Below are 21,819 nucleotides of genomic sequence, written 5' to 3' on the forward strand. Positions count from 1 at the left end.
TTGTTCAAAAATGTTTTGGGCCACAGGCAGATGTGTGTGATTTTTTTTTTTCCTTTCTTTCTTTCTTTAAGGTTAAAATATGCTTAGGATTCCAAATATTTCAGACTAATCAGTTTTTCAACTGTCCTGTGGTAATATCACCTCTTCATTCTCCTGAAGAAAGGTGTACTGCTGGGATACACTACTTCCTGCTCTGTTCAGGAGGCTTGAAATACATCTGGTTCCAAACAGGTAACTTGTCATGCCATGGTCTGTGCTGCAGACTCCCCTTCTGTCATGGATTTGGGGATTTACTATTCCTCTTAACGGATGTCTTTTGTAGTGCTGTAAGCAGAGAAGACCCTCACCCCAACCCAGCCAGCTTATTTCTATGCCTGTGCTGAAACCTCTAGCCAATAAGATTGAGTGTTTTTTTTGGTGTTGCCAGCTAAACCCCATTTTTGCTGAAATAAATCCCTCACTACCACTTATATTTATTCTAAGTGAGAGATTTTTATGAAAGAATAGTTTGCTCCATATTCAGGCCCTTCAAAAGCAAGCATTGATTCAACTTTTGTAGTCAAACATGGGTATTACAGATGAGGATGGCCCCATGAAAATAAGAAGGAATGAATGTATGAAAACTGATCTCATATTGCTTTCTGAACCAATGCTATTGTACATGAATGTGAATGTAGTCCCTGTATTTAACAAGAAAAGACAGCAGTAGTTCTTGCGTGTGGGCATCTGAACAGATGGCTAGAGAAATCAGAACTCAAGACGGGGACCATAAAATCCACTGTAGCAACTATGAGACTACCTCTCCTCAGCAGACTTGGAGAAAACCTTTTTCCTTATATAGGTTCATCAGTATCTCAGTGATTGTTTGCTTTGGGAGAACAGCTTCATCAGTACAAGTGCTTGAATGTTAACTTAGTAACAGGACTACTAGACCTCATTAAAATGCTGTAGTGTTAGTAGTAATACTTGGGGAAAGGATCCAGGGTCAACCTCTTGGATAACTTGCTTTAGAGTCAGAGATTTGCAAAAGTCAGTTAACTTTGTCATGGTACACTGCTCGTTTCTGTCTGTTTCCTCTAGTTATCCTCTAAGGAGAATCACTGTGGGCTTTGACTTTTTAACTGTAGAACATTCTCACAGGGGAACCTGATGAAGAGGAACTACATATTCAATACACATTTGCTGTTGATATCTTTCCTTCTGGGAACAGTAGTCTTAACCCTTAACCTGCAAAATGGGGTTGTAATTACTTGAAGGGGACATCTCTGGCAGTCTCTCTTGGGATTTTTTCATGTCACTGAATGATGGACAAGCATAGAAAAAATAAATTCGGGCTTCTTAGGCAAAGCTTTCTGTACAAGTATCTCTTCAGACTTGCCTCTTGTCATAGGCCTTTTTGTAAGGTGAATGATTATTGAAAAGATTGGGTCCAAGCAAAGAATAAGTGAAGTATAAACTAAAGAGCTCAAAGTCTAACAAGACATTCTGCCCCATTTTTAATCATTTATGTGCCAATTGAAACAGACCACCAAGGTCCATGTGGAAGGATAGCAGGAAGATAGTCTTTTGAAGAGATGCCTTTTTCCTATATTAAATTCTGGTAGAAGATTCTTCTGACATAGAATTTCTCAGCTATCTAGGAAAGGGAAGCTGTGAAGACTAATGACAATGAAAAACAAAACATCTGTCAAACTGAGTAGGACCACAAACTTTGGGAACTCTTCTGACATGCAGAGTATGTCATGTTTTTTCCTTTGAACATGTCAAGACACAGTGGAAAGGTGGCAGAAGAAGCCTGTTTCTTCTTCCTGTCTGTAGATTTAACTTTAAAATTGATACCAGTTACAATCTTAAATGTGACTTCTTGGATGAAGGCTTCACTGTCAAGAAAAGAACTCCGTATTTATGGGATGAGGTGGAAGATTCTGTGCTCAAAGCTACAGTCACAGTTAACTCCTGACAGACTACTTTTGTATCAGTTGCTTCTTCAACCACTTATAGTTTCAGCATCCAAAACTTCAGGACAACATTTCCGAGTTAACTATAAATTGCTTCTTAGCAATTTAGGTGCCCTCAAGATTCCTTTTTGTGAGAAATAGTTCATAGAACAGAAAGGGAGAGAGATGGAAAAGGTGAGTGTATCTGACAGAAGCACAGGAGAGTTTTCTGCAGATGGTATACAGAGGATAAAATTGTATTGAACATAAAATTTATTAGCCTTTAATTTTTCCATAATTTTTAATACCTAGTTAAAATTAAGAACTTTAGTCCCTGAGCTAAAGATGTCTGGTAGACCTCTTTTGTTTTGGGGGTTTTGTAATTATTGTTGGTTTTGTTTGTTTATTTGAGAATCGGGTCTGAGAAGTCAGATGGAATCTTGTGTTTGGGAATACTTCCACCAATGGTAACAAAAATCAAGAATTCTCCTTGGTACTGAAAATTGCAGATAAATTGGCTGTTGCTGACTCTAATTCTGTTCTTTAGTGCTCAGACTTCTAAATACCTGTTTCCTTTATATAGATAACTTTTTTTTTTTTAAGAATGTTTATCAAGGGCTTAACTTAGTGTCTTTGTGTGTGTACATATAATCTACACAACTGARTCCTAACTGAGGACTTGTAATGAGAAATATTTGAAGTATTTCCTTCTGTTCTCTTTAAGGTATTAATCTTTTCTTAAATGAGATTATTCAGCCTTTTCTGAATATACAGACTATTCCAATTCTTCCCGTTTCGGTATAACACATTGACACATTCTCCCCCCTTCTAACACTTACAGGGTTGTTTCTCAGTGAGAAAATAACTGTTCACAAGTGATCAATTGTAATAGCTTTAAATGCTTTCTAGGGATAGAATCTTTTTTCTTTTCTTTTTTTTATACCATTCATTTAAAAAAAAAAAAAAAAGCTGTCTTGCATCTGAAACTTTGAAAGCAACATTAGCGGTTCAAGGATTTCCCAACTTTGTGAAGATGATTTCTTAGCATGTGTGTTAAAATTTAGCTGTGAAAGAAACTTATTTATTGAAAAGAGTTTTATGATAGTACACTTTTCTGCTAGCTACAATAGAAGCCATCTCTGTTATAACACTTGTTATAGGCAAAATTATCTTGTTCAGAATCATCACCAAGTCACTTGTATAGTACACATACACTTTTTCTGTCAAACTTAAACTTGGAATTAAGATTACATATTTTTTCTCCGAACCTACCCACCCACTCCCAGTCCTGTAATACGTGCTTGACCATGTAGAATTTTGGAAGCTGTTGGTGCTCTGTAATATATACCAATTTCTTAGTATTACTTTATATAATACATTCAAGTGATTGAAATATGCTTGTATTCCTATACAGATGATAAGTTGTTACTGACTAGATTATCTACATATATTTCTTTAATCAAATGATATTTGCATTTGAGTAACTAGTAGCAGACTGCAGATGGCATGAGAAGGGGGCCTGGAAGAGGAAGAGGCATATAAGAATGCTGCTACTTCTGTAGAAATAATTGGATTACCATGTGTTTCTGTGGTTGCCTACTTTTTTTTTTTCATATGATTGAATGGTTGTAATTTACTGATTTTAATGAGTAATTTGATTGCAGTGTGTCTGTGACAGAAGAGACCTGCATTTTGAGCAGCCTTATAACACTCATGTAGATGCTTGTTTTAAAGAAATTTAAAGATTATGTATATGTACATTTGCAGACCAAAGAAGTAGTGATATCTAGGTAATGTGTTATTTTATTGCTAAAACGTAGTTAAATAATAGAGGACTTTGTGTATGTAACCTTGCTAGCGAACTCTGTTGGGTTTTAAAGCTGCTTTTTTGACTCAATTTAGGACTTTAACATATTAGTCTCAGCTTTAGTACCTGTGAGAGGTAAAGACAACTGAATATAGCTTCTGTCATATACAAGGCAAGTCTGCCTTTTATCAATTAGAGTTTAAAAAAGAAGAGAGAAAGACTTAAACTACCTTTAAATCACTGCATTTTTTGTTTAAAGGAGTTTTATTACCCTACAGTATTCATAGGGAAAGTACTGAAACGACTCTTCGCTGAAACTTCATCATCTTCTGTTGTGCATGCGAGTGGAGAAGAGGAGATGGTTCTTGGAAACCTAGGCTCAAAATCCAAAGAGAAGGATTTGGAGAATGTTCAGACTTTGTCAGCAGATGCCAGTACATCAGGTGATACACACTGCAAATCACTTCAAGGTGAGAATGGGTAGTCCTTTTTCTGATGACATACTTTTAAATATATTTCCTTTGCCTGAGTATACTGTAGTATCTACGATTTTCATCAAATTGATACCCACAGACAAACTTTAATACAAGAACTAGGGATACCTGATACCTAGAATGCTTGAGATCAGTGCATCAGTCATCTGAAAGCTAAGAAATAGTCTTGATGGATATGTATGTATGTGGTGTTTAGCAGTAGCTAATATGAAACATCAGTGTAAGCTATGATTATCTTTGGTGTAATGTCTGCCAAACAGTGGGAAAATTAATTAAAAAGCTGAGCAGAGCTGTAGCAGTAATTAAAGATATACCCACAGATTGGAGGCAGTGGGTGATTCAGCACTTCTTCCTATCCTCATGTTACAACAGAAGCCCAGGTGCATATGTACATAAGAGAAGGCAAGTATAATCAATTCAGGCAGTATGTTAGTACTAAAAAGCATTATTTTCAGCTTATGTGGATGGAATTAAAGTAGCCTGTAAATATTTTGACAGGTAAGTAAAAGTCCTGCTTCAAATGGGCTATAAAATGTGGATGCTGTACCAAAAGATGGCATTTTAAAATGGGTAACTGATGATATTTTGTGAGTGATAGGCTCAGCACTTATGTGTAGAATGAGCATGAATTGCTTCATGTTGTAGTTCACCTAAAATCAAGTTTTGCCTTAACTGAAAAAGGTCATTAAACTGGCTCCTTTCCCCCCCCCCCCCCCCCCCCCATGTACTGTGAGCATTCAGTACTATCTGCAGAATCTGATTTGGAGTAAATGAATGTAGTATGAGTACTGCCCGGAGAAGAGTGTTATGCTGCATTTGTAGTTGGAGGTAGAACTGAAAATAATATGAATATTCTGGAAAGTCATTTGAGACATCTTTCAGTCTCAATTATGGGCTAAAAGTTTTTGTTGTTTAATTCTGTTTTAAGGTGTACATGTATGGATTTTTACTACTGCTTTATCTCAGTTATGTCTCCAGGTCCTCCTTATTGCTCTACCTTTCTCCTTTCCCCTACCATACATACATACATACATGTAAGTTTCTGTCATTGAACGAAAATCTTTGCTGTTCTATATGGACTGTACTAAAGAAGTTACAAGAATCTAAAACTATTCTGAACTGTGTGATGAATTTGGGGATAGTGCTAGCAAAATGAAATGCAAAAATGTCTTCCTGTGATGAAACGTACACTATTAGATTATCCTGGCTATTATACTTTTTTCCCCTCCCATATTGATCAATGTTGGTGGTCTGCTGTAGTAACCAAAAGGTAGATGATGTTATTTACGTCCAGTGATAATAACAGAGTATGTAACTTAACCTTTCAGAGATAACAGAGCTTTTTAAAACCTATAGTATAAAATAATAGGGCATGTCTCCTGAGAGTGTAAAAAAAATCTTTTGCTAGGGCTGTTGTTTTGTCATACGTGTTACTCACAAATGAGAAGAAATGATTGCAGATGTGGTTGGGGCAGGACATTAAAATTTTGAGAAAAGTGAGCAAAATGAGTACTAGAATTGGAAACCTGAGCTACAGGAGAACAGTTTTTTGTCTTGTCCAAGGATCTGCTTGTCAGGAACCAATAGAAGACTGCTCCAATTGCAAAGGAGCTCAGGAGAGCTGGCTGGTCTTCAAGAATAACTTCTTCAAAGCACAAGGATAGCCCATTCTAACATGTATAAAATTGAGCAAGTGTGGCAGAATGCCTCACTGAGTTCAGATGCATGTCAGGGAAGGTTAGCTGGAACAAGGCAGTCAGGTGGTCAGTGTCTTCACTGTGGGAGCAGTCCCACAGTACCTGAAAAAGAGCAGAGCAGGCCTTGTGACAGTAACCAGGTTCATCTAACTGTCTGGCAATCGCCAGGCAAGTCAGTAGTGACAGTCTGAGATCAAGCCAGGAAAGCAAATTTGTAAGGGTACGTGGCATGAGACAGGCTGACAGGTGCCACACAGGCAAGAGTGGGACACCAGATGGTGCAGCCCATAGAAGAGGGGTTTGCTCTGGGGCGCTCCCTAAGAGTTAACAAAGCCCGGGTGTACCATGGCTGGAGCCACCACCCTGTGGAGTTGCTGTAGCCTGGGGGCACACCCTCTAAGAGCCCCATGATTGACAAGTCCGGACAAAGGAGAAGTGACACTGCAGACCCGCATCATAGATGAAGTATCTCCTTGCTATGGAGCCACTCCCCACAGAATGACCTGCTAATGGGCGCACTGTTACCCACTGAGCAGGGCTGTTGGCTGAGCAGGAGGTTACCTGCTGATGTCACATGCTGATGTGTTACTGGCTAGAGCCATACAGCTTTTGTGCAACTGTGGGCTGGCATTCTTCAGACTGGATATAAAAAGAGAGTAAGCCACATAGGTTTGGTGTGGACTCAAACGTAGGGTCAGCTGGCCTATGGACCCAAGGACCCACTCATCAGTGGGGATGGCCCTGATGTCAACAGCATGGTGAGGAGAATCCAAGGAAAACTAGATGGGAAGGGTGGCCCATAAAGGGCGAGAGTGGTTGCTATACCATGCACCTGTGATTTAACTGTGGAGCTCTGATATGTATATGTATTTTCAGTTCTGTTACATTTCTAGCTATACTATACTTTTAGCTTTTTTATAACCTCTGATGTCCAATAAATTCTCACACTTGACAAATGATGGTCTCTTGAGTTCAGTGCAACTGAATCCAGGAATCCAAAAGAATCACAGATGCTCTTCTAGTGGCGCATCATGCAGGTATGGCTGCAGTCCAGCTCAGACAGGGAAATAAGGGTGAGAGGCTCAACTTACATGCAGCATTTGAGTAAAGGGAGGGGAGCCGCTGCTGTTTGCAAACAGCTCTTTCTTCAAAATAGTCTGAATCAACGGCTGTACCATATCAGAGAGCTGGCCCTGAGTGCAGGCAGCTAAACTCTTAGGAAGGGAGGATATGTGCCCTGGGCCCTTACAACACAAAAAGGAAGWAACAGAAGGTGAAAGCAGGCAGCAGCTATCCAAGAGGAATGTAGAGACATTGCCTGAGTGTGCTAGGATGGAGTTAGGAAAGCCAGAGCTCGGCTGGAGTTGAAGCTCATGGGGGATGTGGAAGGCAACAAGAAGGGCAGGCAGGGACAGCAAACGGAAGGATAAGGAAAATAAGGAACAGGTCCACTGCTCACTGGGCAGAGGACTAGTGACAGAAGACAAGGAAAAGACTGAAGTACTTGGTGCTGGTTTTCACAGAATCACAGAATCGCTGAGGTTGGAAGGGACCTCTGGAGATCATCTAGTCCAACCCCCCTGATCAAGCAGGGTCACCTAGAGCACATTGCACAGGATTGCATCCAGGCGCATTTTGAATATCTCCAGAGAAGGAGACCCCACAACCTCTCTGGGCAACCTGTGCCAGTGCTCTGTCACCCTCACAGTGAAAAAGTTTTTCCTCATGTTCAGATGGAATTGTCTGCGTTTCAGTTTGTGCCCGTTGCCTCGCGTCCTGTCGCTCGGCACCACTGGAAAGAGTCTGGTCCCATTCTCTTGACACCCTCCCTTCAGATACTTGTACACGTTGATAAGATCTCCTCTCAGCCTTCTCTTCTCCAGGCTAAACAGGCCCAGCTCTCTCAGCCTTTCCTCATAAGAGAGATGCTCCAATCCCCTAATCATCTTTGTAGCCCTTTGCTGGACTTGCTCCGGTAGTTCCATGTCTCTCTTGTACTGGGGAGCCCAGAACTGGACACAGTACTCCAGATGTGGCCTCCCCAGGGCTGAGTAGAGGGGGAGAATCACCTCCCTCCACCTGCTGGCAACACTCTTCCTGATGCACCCCAGGATACCATTGGCCTTCTTGGCCACAAGGGCACATTGCTGCCTCATGCTTAACTTGGTGTCCACCAGCACTCCCAGGTCCTTCTCTGCAGAGCTGCTTTCCAGCAGGTCAACCCCCAACCTGTACTGGTGCATGGGGTTATTCCTCCCTAGGTGCAGGACCCTGCACTTGCCTTTGTTGAACTTCAGGAGGTTCCTCTCCGCCCACCTCTCCAGCCTGKCCAGGTCTCTCTGAATGGCAGCACAGCCCTCTGGCGTATCCGCCACTCCTCCCRGTTTTGTATCGTCAGCAAACTTGCTGAGGGTGCACTCTGTGCCTTCATCCAGGTCATTGATGAAGAAGTTGAACAAGACTGGACCCAGTACTGACCCCTGGGGGACACCACTAGCTACAGGCCTCCGACTAGACTCTGTGMCWCTGATCACAACTCTCTGAGCTCTGCCGTTCAGCCAGTTCTTAATCCACCTCCCTGTCCACTCATCTAGCCCACACTTCCTGAGCTTGTCTATGAGGATGCTATGGGAGACAGTGTCGAAAGCCTTGCTGAAGTCAAGGGAGACAACATCCACTGCTCTCCCCTCATYTACCCAGCCAGGCATTCCATCCTAGAAGGCTATCAGATTGGTTAAGCATGATTTCCCCTTGGTGAAGCCATGCTGACTACTCCTGATCACCTTCTTGTCCTCCACATGCTTGGAGATAGCCTCCAGGATGAGCTGCTCCATCACCTTTCCAGGGATGGAGGTGAGGCTGACTGGCCTGTAGTTCCCTGCGTCCTCCTTCTTGCCCTTTTGGAAGACTGGGGTGACACTGGCTTTCTTCCAGTCCTCAGGCACCTCTCCTGTTCTCCATGACCTTTCAAAGATGATGGAGAGTGGCCTAGCAATGACATCCGCCAGTTCCCTCAGCACTCGTGGGTGCATCCCATCAGGGCCCATGGATTTGTGGGTGTCAGGTTTGCTTAAATGATCTCTAACCCACTCCTCCTCAACCAAGGGAAAGTCTTCCTTTCTCCAGACTTTCTCTCTTGCCTCCAGGATCTGGGGTTCCTGAGGGCTGGCCTGAGCAGTAAAGACTGAAGCAAAGAAGGCATTCAGTAACTCTGCCTTCTCTGCATCCTTCATCACCAGGGCACCCACCCCRTTCAGCAAAGGCCCCACATTTTCCCTAGTCTTCCTCTTGCTACTGATGTATTTGAAGAAGCCCTTTTTGCTGTTCTTGACATCTCTAGCCAGATTTAATTCCAAATGGGCCTTAGCCTTCCTCGTTGCATCCCTGCATACTCTGACAACGTTCCTATATTTCTCCCAAGTGGCCTGTCCCCCCTTCCACTTTCTGTAGACTTCCTTCTTCTGGTTGAGTTTTGCCAGGAGCTCCTTGCTCATCCATGCAGGTCTCCTGCCTCCTTTGCTTGACTTCCTACTCATAGGGATGCACCGCTCTTGAGCCTGGAGGARGTGATGTTTGAATATTAACCAGCTCTCTTGAACGCCCCTTCCTTCTAGGGCCCTAACCCATGGGATTCCTCCAAGTAGGTCCCTGAAGAGGCCAAAGTTTGCTCTCCTGAAGTCCAGGGTTGCGATCCTACTTGGTGCCCTGCTGCCTCCTCGCAGGATCTTGAACTCCACMATCTCATGGTCACTGCAGCCAAGGCAGCCCCCGACCTTCACATCTTCCACCAGTCCTTCTTTGTTTGTTAGTACGAGGTCCAGCAGCACACCTCTCCTTGTTGGCTCCTCCACCACCTGTGTCAAGAAGTTGTCACCAATGCTCTGCAGGAACCTCCAGGACTGTTTGTGCCTAGCTGTGTTGTCTTTCCAGCAGATATCGGGGTGGTTGAAGTCCCCCATGAGAACCAGGGCCTGGGATCGTGAGGCTACTTCCAGCTGTCTGTAGAAGGCCTCATCGACTTCCTCTTCCTGATCGGGTGGCCTGTAGTAAACACCCACAACAGTGTCACCCATGCTAGCCTGCCCTTTGATCCTTACCCATAAGCTCTCGACTCGCTCTTCATCCACCCCTAGGCACAGCTCAATACATTCCAGTTGCTCTCTTTGCCTCGGTTTTTACTGGTCAGGCTTGTCCTTGGGCCTCCCAGGTCCCTGAACCTAGTGGTAGAGTTTGTGGGAATGAAGCATTACCCGCAATAGAAGGCGATTGAGTTAAGGAGTGCATAAGCTAATTCACGAGTCCATGGGACCAGATGGAGTGCATCCAGGGGAGCTGGCTGATGTCATTGCGAGGCTGCTTTCTATCATCTTCGAAAAGACATGGCGATCAGGCATTCCTAGATGACTGGAAAAGGGCAAACATCAAATGCATTTTCAAGAAAGATATGAAGGAGGAGCTGGGAAACAGCAAGCCTGTTATGGAGTAAATCCTTCTGGAAGCTATTTCCAAGCATGTGAAAGACAAGAAGGGGACTGGGAACAGCAAGTCTTGATTTACCAAAGGCAAATCATGCCTGACCACCCCGATTGCCTTATATGATGAGATATTGTTTGCTTAAATTTTTAGCAGAGCCTTCAACCCAGTCTGCAAGAGTATTCTATAGCTAAATTGGTGAGATGTGGACTAGGTAAGTGACTGATCAGACAGGTGGAAAACTGGCTGGACTGCCAGGCTCAGAGGGCAGTCATCAGCAGTACAAAGTGGCCAYGTACTGGTGGCATACCTCAGAAATTGATACTGGGGACAGTGCTGAATGTCTGTGTTAATGGCCTGGACAGTGAGATGGAGGGCACTCTTGGCAAGTTTGTGAACAATACTGAACAAGGAGAGTGATTGATATACTGGGGTATAGGCCACTGTTTAGAGGGACCTAGACTCATAAAAGGAAAGGGCTGAGAGGAACCTTGTGAAGTTCAATGAAGTCAAGCGCAGAGTCCTGTGTCCAAAACAGAATAGCCAACAGTACAGGCTGGGGGCTGACTGACCGGAAGTAACTGCAGAAAAGGACCTGGGGATCCTGGTGGACAGCAAGTTGAACATGAGTCAGCAGCGCACCCTGCAGCAAGGAAGGCCAGCCATATACTGTGCTGTATTAGCAATACTGTCAGCAGGTCGAGGGGAGTGATATTCCTCTTGTGAGACCACATTGGAGCAGCACTTGGGAGACCATATGTGGAGTACTGTGCCCAGTTTTGGGCTCCCTAGTAAAAGAAAGATGGTGACAAACTTGCTAAGAAGCTAAAGCAAGGGCTATATATTTTAAGGGAACAGGGCAAGGGCTATATATTTTAAGGGAACAGGGCAGGATTAAACAACATGTAACACAAGAAGAGGAGATAATCTTTGCCAGAGAATCTTTCTTATATAAGGTTTCTTCTTACTGTTTTCTCATCAAAAAGATATGTCAGGAATTTTGGTCAGATTCAGCATTCTGCCCAAAGGGTAAGAATGTGGGAAAAAAACTTCCATGGCTCATTATGCCACTCAGATATAAAAAGGGAAGTTTGAAGAGCTTTCCTACAGCAATGATTGGTTTCCTTTCACAAGCCTGCTCAGTTTTATTTATTTATTTATTTATTTTTTACCAGAACTCAGAAAAAAGCCTTAATTTTACTGTCACGCATTTTTTAGAGACAACACTTAAGAACTAGATCAGTTTACTAGTATTGTATAGACTTTGAAAGCAAGGCTGCTAAGGCCATGTACTCAGAGGCATAAACATATGACTGATGCTTCCACAGTCAGCAGCTATAGTTTGTAAAGAGGGTTGTCTCTCAAACCCTGAATGAGCTAGGCTATCATGAATATTTCAGCCCTTATTCAGACTCTTAAGCTACTTTATCAGCTGAAAGCTTGTTTTCTGGAATGGAACATGGTATTCAGTAACCCATATTATTACATTTCCATTCAATCTGTATGGGCCTTGCTTGAAAAGATGTTCACTAAGCCCAAGGCAAAACACACAAGAACCAAAGAAAACTTCTTCAAGTGTGCTTCGTTATGGGAAGAGCTTCTAGAGAAGATGAGTGACTTACAACTGAAGTAGAACAAAAAATGTCACCAGAACCTATACAGGCAACTTTGTTGACAGGCAGCTTTAAAAAAAAAAGGAGAGGAACCTGCTGTGCTCTCTTCTGCTAAAAATCCTTCAACAACCTTGTTATTGATATGAGATCTCGAATATTACAAAAGAAAAAGAAAAACTTTAGGCAGTGTCAGTTAACAAGTCATAAACATTGGTTCTGATCCTCTGTATGCTTAAGATTCCAAATGTTAACTTGATCTCAAAAGGGACAATATAAATGCAAGTATTTACAGGATCAAGATTCAAAAGTATGATTTATAAATTTTAGGGGCACAGTTCCTATTATGCTTGAATATGCAGGTATTTAATACAGTGCTGTAAACAGCATTCCAATAAATACAAGAATTTCGGGATTTTTAGCTTGTGCATACTTAGAAAATTCTTTATTTAACAATAGCTGTTAAAGGAAAGTCGAACATTGCTAAATTTTATAGTAAGTTTTTGTCCATTTTATTTTACAAGCTGCTATTTAATGCCAGAACATACTTGGACCTTAAATCAGCTTTCTTTTTGAGAAATCTTCAGTCTCTTATTGACACCAAATTATTTCAATCCAACAAAATCTACTGAAGTACTTGATCATGTTCAAACTAGGAAGGAGTTCATATCTATACAAAAAATCGCTCTCATCTTCTGTTCTCTATCTGAAACTCAAGCTACTCCCACTTAAATGGTCTCCCTTTTAATAGTTATGCCCATAGCATTTTCATCCACAAGTTACTTAAAATAGTATATGACCAAAAAATTAATTTAATACCTTTTGTCTTCCTGTTCCAAGACTGCATAATTTATAGCTCCAAATCTTATAGCCTATTACTAAACATGTATTTTTTCACTGCCCAATGCTATAAAATCATAACATGTAAATAACTATTTATGCAAAAGATCTTTTAAATGAAACCACAATCAGAGAATAATGATCAATTTATCTGTTGTTTTCAAGTTTATGTAACTGATTTCTCTTTTCCTACAAGTTTATCGCTGTAACAGTCTTCAAGGGATGTGGGTTTTTTAGTACACATTAGTAGAAGATCAATGAGTGGAGCCCTTTCTGCACTCCTATAGCCTTTACTTGCCTCAAATGGAAAACAAGCAGTGAAGAAGCTCAGTTAGTTTCTTGTTAGTTTCAAAAGCAGCCTGCTTGCTTTGCTGTGAAAATCCTAAATGAGGAACGCTTCTTTTTGCTCCACGTCCTCTTTCCCGTGAGCTACATTACCTGCGTTAGGATTCTAGATCAAAAGCTTTTGTTCATACCTAGTTCCTGACGCAGCGTTCCTAGAATTAATGGAACAATCAGAGGGAGATGTACGTTGTAAGGTCAACTAAACTCTCTTACACACACCCACACCCTTGGGTGGGAGTTCAGACAGACCCTACTTTATAAGGGAAGCCATAGGTTCACTGTAGATGAAGGCATTTTCAGCTTAAGAAATTACTCCGTAATTATGCTTGTTCGATGTGTCTTCATCACGTAGCTGATAAATATCCTGTTACTTATTTCTGAAGGACAATCCTCTCTAAATGGTATTAAATAACAATTTATAGCATAGGCTTACTGTTTTACCAACCTTTTGAAATTGTGCCTCTCGTTATTCACTGCACAAAACAAACTGTTAAAAGTACTGTTTTAGAAAAACAAAATGGATGTCAAACAAATGGAAATGCAGCAAACTGAGATTTACGGGCGCCTTCTGTCACAGCACATGGGTGTAATACAGGGCAAGCAAAACCCATGCAATCTTTTAAAGGCAAATCTCACTATAGACAGATGTGAGAAAGCCAGGTAGCTAAGCTGTTACTAGCCACCTTGGTTACTGACAATTTTTTAGGGTGTAGTAAGAAAGTGTTATTTTATTTATTTAGCATAGACTCCTAAAGTAGGTCTGGTGCTTTTGGGTTTTCTTATTTTGTTATGTTTTTTAAATAAGAGAAAAACTTCCCCCATTTTTGTCATAGATGRTCTCATCTTTCACTTCACCAAGTATTTAAAACCCCTCTGCCCTCTTCCGAGGATTAGAAAAGTGTCGCTAATAGATCTGTGTGTTTGAATGTATTGGTGTGTCCACCTTGGATCTTCTAGCCAGTTTAGTCATAAATTAAAAATGTTAGCATACTACTTGGTTTTCATGAACAGTGCTCAATTTCTAGAAGGCTCTGACAAGAAAAACTGCATACTTAAAGAATCTGGTAATGCTGGCAAGTGAATGTTATTAATACTGTGGGGCTGGGAAAAGAAGGTGAGGTATGTAAAAATGAAGTTGTTCTGCCAAATGCTAGCACAGGGAGCATTAGAAATGAAAGTTTAGTCTGCTATTGCTACCTCGATACATTCTGAACTAAAACTTTGATATCGTTGTAGTGTTAAATGGCAGATAGTTCCACACACACTGGATGAGTCTCTTTTCCTCAGCGTGCAGTAGTTCTTGCTTTCCTTTGCCACCGGATTTTAATGCATACAAATTGTCAAGACACTTTCTATTGGAAACCTGGGTTTTTCTTTGGACTGCTAAGCAGTTCTAGCTTGAGAATATATTTTTGTTTGTTTGTTTTGGGGTTTTTGTTTGTTTAATGAAGGAAAAACTCTTCTGGCAGTCTCAGTTGCTCATTTTCATATCTTCATTAGGATTTCTGTTTGTGGTTTCAGAGGAAAAAACACCTCTTTGTTGTTGTTTTTCCTACTGTAAAAATAAAACTACCCCAGTGAATGCTTTATTTTTGGAAAAATACAAATATAGGAAACTTTTTTAATGGATTTTTTTTAACATTGAGGCTGTACTTATTTAATTGTTAGATATTCACCTCTACTACTATAGACTTTTGAATAGGCCATGATTATAGATGGTTCTCATTTCATTTTGAAAGAAGTGTTAATAACTCTGGCTAGTACTAGTCTATCAGAAGGAATTGTTCCATAACTGCCCCTACACAGTCTGAAACTAAATAACACTCAGAATAAGTGAAGAGAGAAGGAAAATTTATAGCCTTTGTGGCTACAGATTAATCTTCTGAATGCATTTTTTTGGGAAGATGGTARGTTTGTTGGGGATGGAGGGAAAGGTGTGGGAATGCCACTTTTCTTCAAAACCCAAAAGACAAGGGTAATCACTTACATTTTGACACCTTTTTCTGAGAGAGAAATCACTTTTTTCTAAAAATAAACTTATTGCCATAGCCAAAGCTTCCCTTTTATAACATACTAGCACGCAAGATGTACCTGCTCTTTGGATTCTGGTTGTCCTAAATAAGACCCTTTTCCTATTCTACCAAAATATTCAATAATAAAATTAATATAACCAAAATAGATTTGTTTAGCCATAGAAAAATTAGATGAGACTTTCTAAACACTTCTTCCTTTGAAGAACCTGATCCTTCCATTGCAAGAGCTTTAGTCCTTAATTTCAGTAGATGTAAGAAAATATTTTTTTTTCTTGCTTTCAATATGACATTAGAGAGGGTCTAGATAAACAGCTGAGTTACCTTAAGCTATTTAAAAGTTAGGCATAAGTGTAGTTAGCCTAAACCTTACTGACAGAGTATTAAAAAGAATGAATGGAAAAGTGAAAGAAGCTCCTACAAATAGTAGGACTTAATTTTCCCTTCCTCCAACTAAGCTTGCCGATATGTTTCCAAGTGCACTGTTACAAATGCTTAAAAACCTGCTATATCTCAGAAAAGTGTTTGKCAAAGGATTAATTGCAAAAGCATTTCTAAGTATGAATGACTCACTTGGATATAAACTGTCTAAATTTTTCATTCAAAGAGGATTAGAGTGTGTGGGGTTTGGGTTTTTTTTTGGGGGGGGGGGAGGCTGACCCCTGATAGGGCAGGATCTACCTACAACAAGGATTAATTTCAAGGTTGTTGTTTCTCTGAAGATCTGTAGTTCTGTGATTTCTTTACTTTTCTTGGTGCTTTCAAATCTTGCTAATTGTTTACGGCACCTTACATTATGAATTCAAACTAGACTTGCATGCTTCTGCCTGCAGATTTGCTGATTGTAAGATCGGCTTTTTTTAATGGCCTTCTTAGTCTCAGATCTTTTCCTTGGTCAGAATTCTACCCACTGTTTAAAGGATTTGAGCTTACTGATTGGTGTTCAGCAACTCTTAATTTTTATAAGGAAGAGACTGAAGAGGAATAATTGCCTACCAGTAAGATGTGCAGTATTCAGTTGTTCTGTGTAAAGCATATTGTCCATTGTTTCACTCTTGACTTTTGTTTTTTCCCTGCTTCTGAAGAAGGGTATTGAAATGCACAGAGCCTCACCCGAGCCTGAAGTCTTGTGGAGACCAACTACTTGATCTATTTTTAAATAAGAGTTGATGAAGAAGAAAAAAGCTGAGCTACTATTACTTCTAAGTTTTAATTAAAAATGAAAATTTTCGTATAATGCTATGTAGGTAGACAAAATGCCATTTAATCTATGTTCTTTGAATGAAAATGTGAATGGCCGTCAATAGCGAAATATCCCAGCATTACTGTCCTATATAAGGAGTTCCTGTTAGAATCCAGTACAGTTAAATGACTTTTTTCTGTGTGTTCCAGCTCACTTTTTCCATTAATATTATTCTCTTGGTATGCTGTGTTTCAGAAATCATCAGAATTGGGTCACCTGGACTGTGTCCTTGCAACCCTCATCCTGTCTTCCTTGAGTCATTATTTTATGGAAAACTTGAATTTGTGGCAGAAGTGACTAGAAAATAAAACTTGAGTGTAAAATATGTATGGACAGGACTCACTCTGCCAAGCTGATTAAATTGCCAAAGTGTATATGCTAAAGAAATTAAACTCTAGCAGTACACAATGCAATAAACAGCTTTAAAGACAAACAGTTCAGGTTCATTTTAGCTGTTAATTGCTCTGAAAAGCTGCCTGTTGTGAATAAGCTAAAGAGCAATGGAGATTATAGTTATTACACAACAAAGTGCTGTCTTACACTCTTGTCTTCTCTCAGGGGTTTAAAAATGCTCTCATTATGTGCTTTATTACAGTGGTGTTTTACTGTGCGAAAGGGACAAATATCCAAATATAAGTAGTTTATTTAACTAAAGAAACCAAGATCTTATGACTGTGGTGGAAATGGTACCCAACTGAATTTTGAAGGTGGTAGCTGTATGCTTGGGGGAATATAGAGTTGTGGGTTTGGGGAATTTTTTTTTTCCTCCTTCTCTGTTTAGATTGGGTGGGCTGCATGTGCAATATCTGTATCTTCTGTCATTACAGAAACTGCCTTATAGTTCAGTCTCAAAATTTTCTAGCAATGTTTTTGTTTGGTTGGTTTTGGTTTTTTTGCTGCTGGTTGACCTGTTCCTTCCTCTTACAGTCTTCTCACACACACATGCAAATGCTTCTTTTTTTAGTTACATCTTAATTTCAAACAGCTTAGCTACCAGAGAGAAATCTGCTGGCTTCTGTGACAACTGAAAGCGGTTGAACAAATAGTTCATCTAATAGCATGTAGCAGTTGCCTAATTGGAGCAGAAAATGCTAGCATTAGCTGTAAGTGTAAACAATCTCTAAACCTAAGTGTAGCCAGCTGCAGGAAAACTAATTATCTTGAGAAAGAAAACAGAAAATGGTTTGTGTCTGAAAACTTGGTAAAATGGACTTGTTTCAGACAGGGAAGGGAAGCGGGGCAGGGGTGGGGGGGGCCACCAGATGAACTTGAGGTGAATCTAACTGTGTAGTAATGGTGTGTGTTAGCATCTTTGCTGTCCACCCTGCCTCCCTCTCTGAAATTATTTTCAGTATGATGACCACGAAACAGGTCATGTAAGATGTCTCTGCTGCCCCTGTGTACACTGGGGAATGCATTAGTTAAGCTTCACTGTCAAAATGGTAGTTACTTAGGAATCAGACTTCATGTTTTCTGATAATAYACATGCTTACTTCCTACTTGTCTTTCCCACCAACTGTACCCTCCAACCATTAGTTGAAATTAGTGAAATAGCATATAACTTGTTACTGAACCAAATTCAGGGCAAATTTTTTTCATAAATGTATATTTTGTACTTCTGTGATTTGCATTATTTTTGCATGTAAACAGGAATGGTCTCTTACTGATCACTTCCAAATATTGAATAAAAATAAGTTTTGAAAAAAAAAATAGTTTAAAAACTTAAACTTTGTTTTTACTTTTATTCTGATAAGCACATCATTTGATTTACCTGAAACTAGTCCAGGAAGCAATCACTTAATCAGTGAGGGTAATTAACTAATTGAAGCATAGACATAGCCCTTTAGATTCAGTGCTGCAGGGCTTTGGGGGGGGGGAAGGGAAATTGCATTGATTGAGTTCTATTTGGCTTTTGGAGGGCATATTGAACTAATGAGATCTACAGCACTAGGAGAAATAATTGAACTAAGTGATAACCTAACATTCTTAAGAGGCCTTATTCTCCTGTTTATACAACTAGAATTCTTAGACATCTAACCAAAATATTGCCTGTAATCATACGCTAGGAAGCATTCAAGACACTGAAGCTGTAAAGTTATATAAATGGCTTAACTCTTAGCTATAAGCCTTGTTTCCTCATTACCTCATGTATTCAACTTTCACAAAATAAAGAATAGCTTGTATCACTATGTAAATTAGTTGTCTCATGATTTGAAAACAGCTGTCCACCTGTAGTCAGATTCTACTCTGAAATGTGTTCTGTTATTTCTCTGCTCCCTAGCTAAGGTTTGTCCCTGCTTCACTCCCACTTTATATTGTGCTTTGTTTTCATTGTTGGTCCAAAGGAATATAGATGTTTTAACAGTTCATAGGTAAAAGTTCTTTCCTAATTGATGATCCTGATTGAGTCTTCCAAGAGAAGAGGCTAACTACTTACTTTTTTTTTTAATCTGTTTTCTCTCTGTGACGTAGAATGTCTGTCACTTCTGCAGTGAAACTGGAGCTGAATTATATTAGTAAATCTTGTCTTCAATAAAATGGCTGCAACACAGCCTTTCTTGGTGTCTAAAAAGATCTAAAAGTCAGTGTACACGTGAGAGGTGGTGAGAGAAATAAAATTGGGCTATCTTTCGGTCCTTGCCTTTTTTGAACTTCCCATCCCAAATTCAGGCCTTCTAAAAATGCTTATGTTTTTATTGACCTCAGTTTCCATCCGAAGTTGTTCTTAGTTTCCACTGAGCTGAAGGAAAAGATGAGGAAGTACCTCTGAGAGTTTTCTCATGTTGTTTTCTTCCTTTAAATGCTCTAGTCCTCTGAGTATATTTGTATCAAACTTTTTTTTTTTTTCTCAACCTAAAATCTAACTCCTCATTCATGTAGTGAGGAACATAAACTCCAAGTCTGACTGTCTCAATTTAATACTTTCATTGATAGCTTTTTCAATTATTCCACTAGGAATCTTAACCATAATGTTTTAGAAGTATGTTTTAAACCAAACTTTATAGGTGGTATGTCATTTTTACTAACCACAGAAAATGTGTGTAAGGAGTGAAAAGCAAAATAACAAAAGTGTGTTGGTTTTTTTTATACATTATGTGTGTGTGTTTGTGTGTGTGTGCAAATATGTTGGTGAAAATAAACTACCAACCTTTAGAATGAGAGAAATCAAAAGTAAGACAGTGTGACAAAATGTTGATGTGTGGGAAGAACTTCAGTAAGCCAGCAAAATAGTGAGAGTTTTGAAAAATTATTATGGTCAGACAGTTACCACCAAAAAAAAGAGAGAGAGAGAGAAAATCTATTCTGAAATTTCAGTGGCTTCAAWAAAGGAGTCTGATTGCCCTTGTTTGTTTGCTTAAAAAAAATAATAAGAGCAGTTTTAGGATCTGAAGAGCTCTGCTACCAGATAAAAGCAGCCACTATAGTTAGTAGATGCATTTCATTTGGATTATGAAATTGAGTTTGAATAAGGAAGTGTTAAGATGACCTTGCAAGACATGTTTGGACCTTATTAGTACAGTAGCTTTTAATAAAATGGAAATCTAGTTTAAAACACAAAGCAGAACAAATAAAATCCAGAGCAGGTGGCCTTCCTAAAGCACACAGGGCCTAACAAAAGGATAACCACGTTGTCTCAAATACTTCTGCAAGTACTGCCATATTTAACATTAGGTGAGGGTCATGATTCAGATGGTGTGATTATTTCTCTTTCTATACTCCTTCCCCTCTAATCATACATATGCTTAAGTGAGAAGGCTGAAATGTAGCATGATAATTAAGTAGATTCCCAATGGATTGGGAATCCATCACATGAAACCCATGATTACCACTGTTTGACTGTGTCTGGTTTCATTCAAAAATCTAGTCATTGTCTTCATACACTTGAAAGGATGAATTGTAAGACTGACCAAAGTTCCCATTCTGTTTACCCTTTCAGTTTGCCATTCTGTTCAATTTGTGTACCCTCCCTGTGGGAGGGAAGTGGGAGAGGGAGCTGCTGTAGGAGTTAGTTCCAGACCTGTCATCTGTGCTAAGCCACAGGCAAGTACCAGGGGAACTGTCTAGGGTAACCTTGTGCTCATCTGAGCTCCTGAGAGGCCAAGTGGTCATGATCATATGGTAGTCTTATTTCTGCATGTGGGGAAAAGACAAGATGAAAAATAAACTGCTCCTGCATCTTGCTAGCTCTCCAGCTGTTTTACAATTCCCACAAGGGAGCACAGGCCAAAGAACCACAGGGGCTGTGGGAAGAAAAAGGAATTTTGATTCGAAAATAAATATGAAGAGCTACTTTCCTTATCTAATCAGTCTGCTGCATCACCAAGTGATAAAGAGAATGCTTAGGAGAGACTCACATTGCTAGTGAGCTAACAATTTCTTTATAGTCATCTCCATGACTTGCAAAGAAGGAGCAGTTTCTGTAGTCCTAGACTTAGTCTTTTTAATAAAGTGAAGTACTTCTAGTGACTTGCAATGTTAGGATGAAGGCTGGAATGAACTGACTTCAATGAACATGTCACCAGTCACAAATGGTATACACCCTAAGAATTGGGAGTAGTCCCGTATAACATGTTTAGGCTGCTATCAAAAATGTATGAATGCAGTAAAAACATGCTATTCCTTGAAGATCAAAGGACAGTAGACTACTTTTCTTTTTGGAGACAGCTGTGTACCCAATAACACAAGTTTGGATCAATCCAGAAGTTCAGTGCTGCTATCTAAACCAGTATCCTGGGCCTGACGGCCAATTGTATTGTCAAAAAAAGAGTATTGGAATAAAGTAAGCATACTGTACAGCTTTCCCACTATGTTTTCCAACAGTTTGCAACTCTAGGATTAACTTTACAGGCATTGGTACCAATAAAATGCATGGCAAAGGCAAATAAGTTAATGTAGGTTGATTAGATGTCCGAAAGCCATTCAGTAAACTTTTATTTAGGAAGTGCTGAACAGCCTTTAGAAGGAGTGTATCTTTTTCAGTCAAAAATTGGGCTGAGTTGACTCTTCTTTGTTTAATACAATAAAGTATGGATGGGCTGGGTGAATTGGACACTAATATTTACAGAAGAAATAAATTATCTTAGATTAGCTAAATAAGAAGATTTGGGGGCACTTCAGAGGGTTTAAACAAGCTGGAGGAATTAGACCATAATAGTAAATGATGTTTGTTAATATCTCTGTAAAGAGGTTCCATAATTTTGTGAGAGCTGAATGCCTACTTGCAGTGGTGATTTTGTACAGGAAGAATTCATGAACTACTCCACTTAGCAAAGTCACACAAAATGCACGTAGTTGTATGGTGGTTATCATTTGAGTAAAACAAACAACCAGCAGGAAGTGAAT

The 21,819-nt window shown here is 39.8% G+C and overlaps 1 protein-coding gene across 5 annotated transcripts in view; it reads left to right on the forward strand.

Annotated features, from left to right (window-relative positions):
* ERICH1 (glutamate rich 1) overlaps positions 1 to 21,819 on the forward strand; it is a 110,775-nt gene that overhangs the window by 16,140 nt on the left and 72,816 nt on the right. For 4 of the 5 annotated variants that reach the window (XR_003254583.1, XR_003254582.1, XR_003254584.1 and 1 more), the window contains exons 2-3: positions 72 to 231; positions 4,023 to 4,214. Coding sequence is in view for 2 of the 5 variants with exons in the window: in XM_026072063.1 (XP_025927848.1) it covers positions 72 to 231; positions 4,023 to 4,214 (352 nt within the window). In the remaining 3 variants the exon portion in view is untranslated. The remainder of the gene's footprint in view (positions 1 to 71; positions 232 to 4,022; positions 4,215 to 21,819) is intronic. The other variant, XM_026072064.1, reaches the window with a different exon arrangement.

Source organism: Apteryx rowi, unplaced genomic scaffold (genome assembly GCF_003343035.1).
Source record: "Apteryx rowi isolate R43461 unplaced genomic scaffold, aptRow1 scaffold_335, whole genome shotgun sequence".
NCBI lineage: Eukaryota > Metazoa > Chordata > Aves > Apterygiformes > Apterygidae > Apteryx > Apteryx rowi.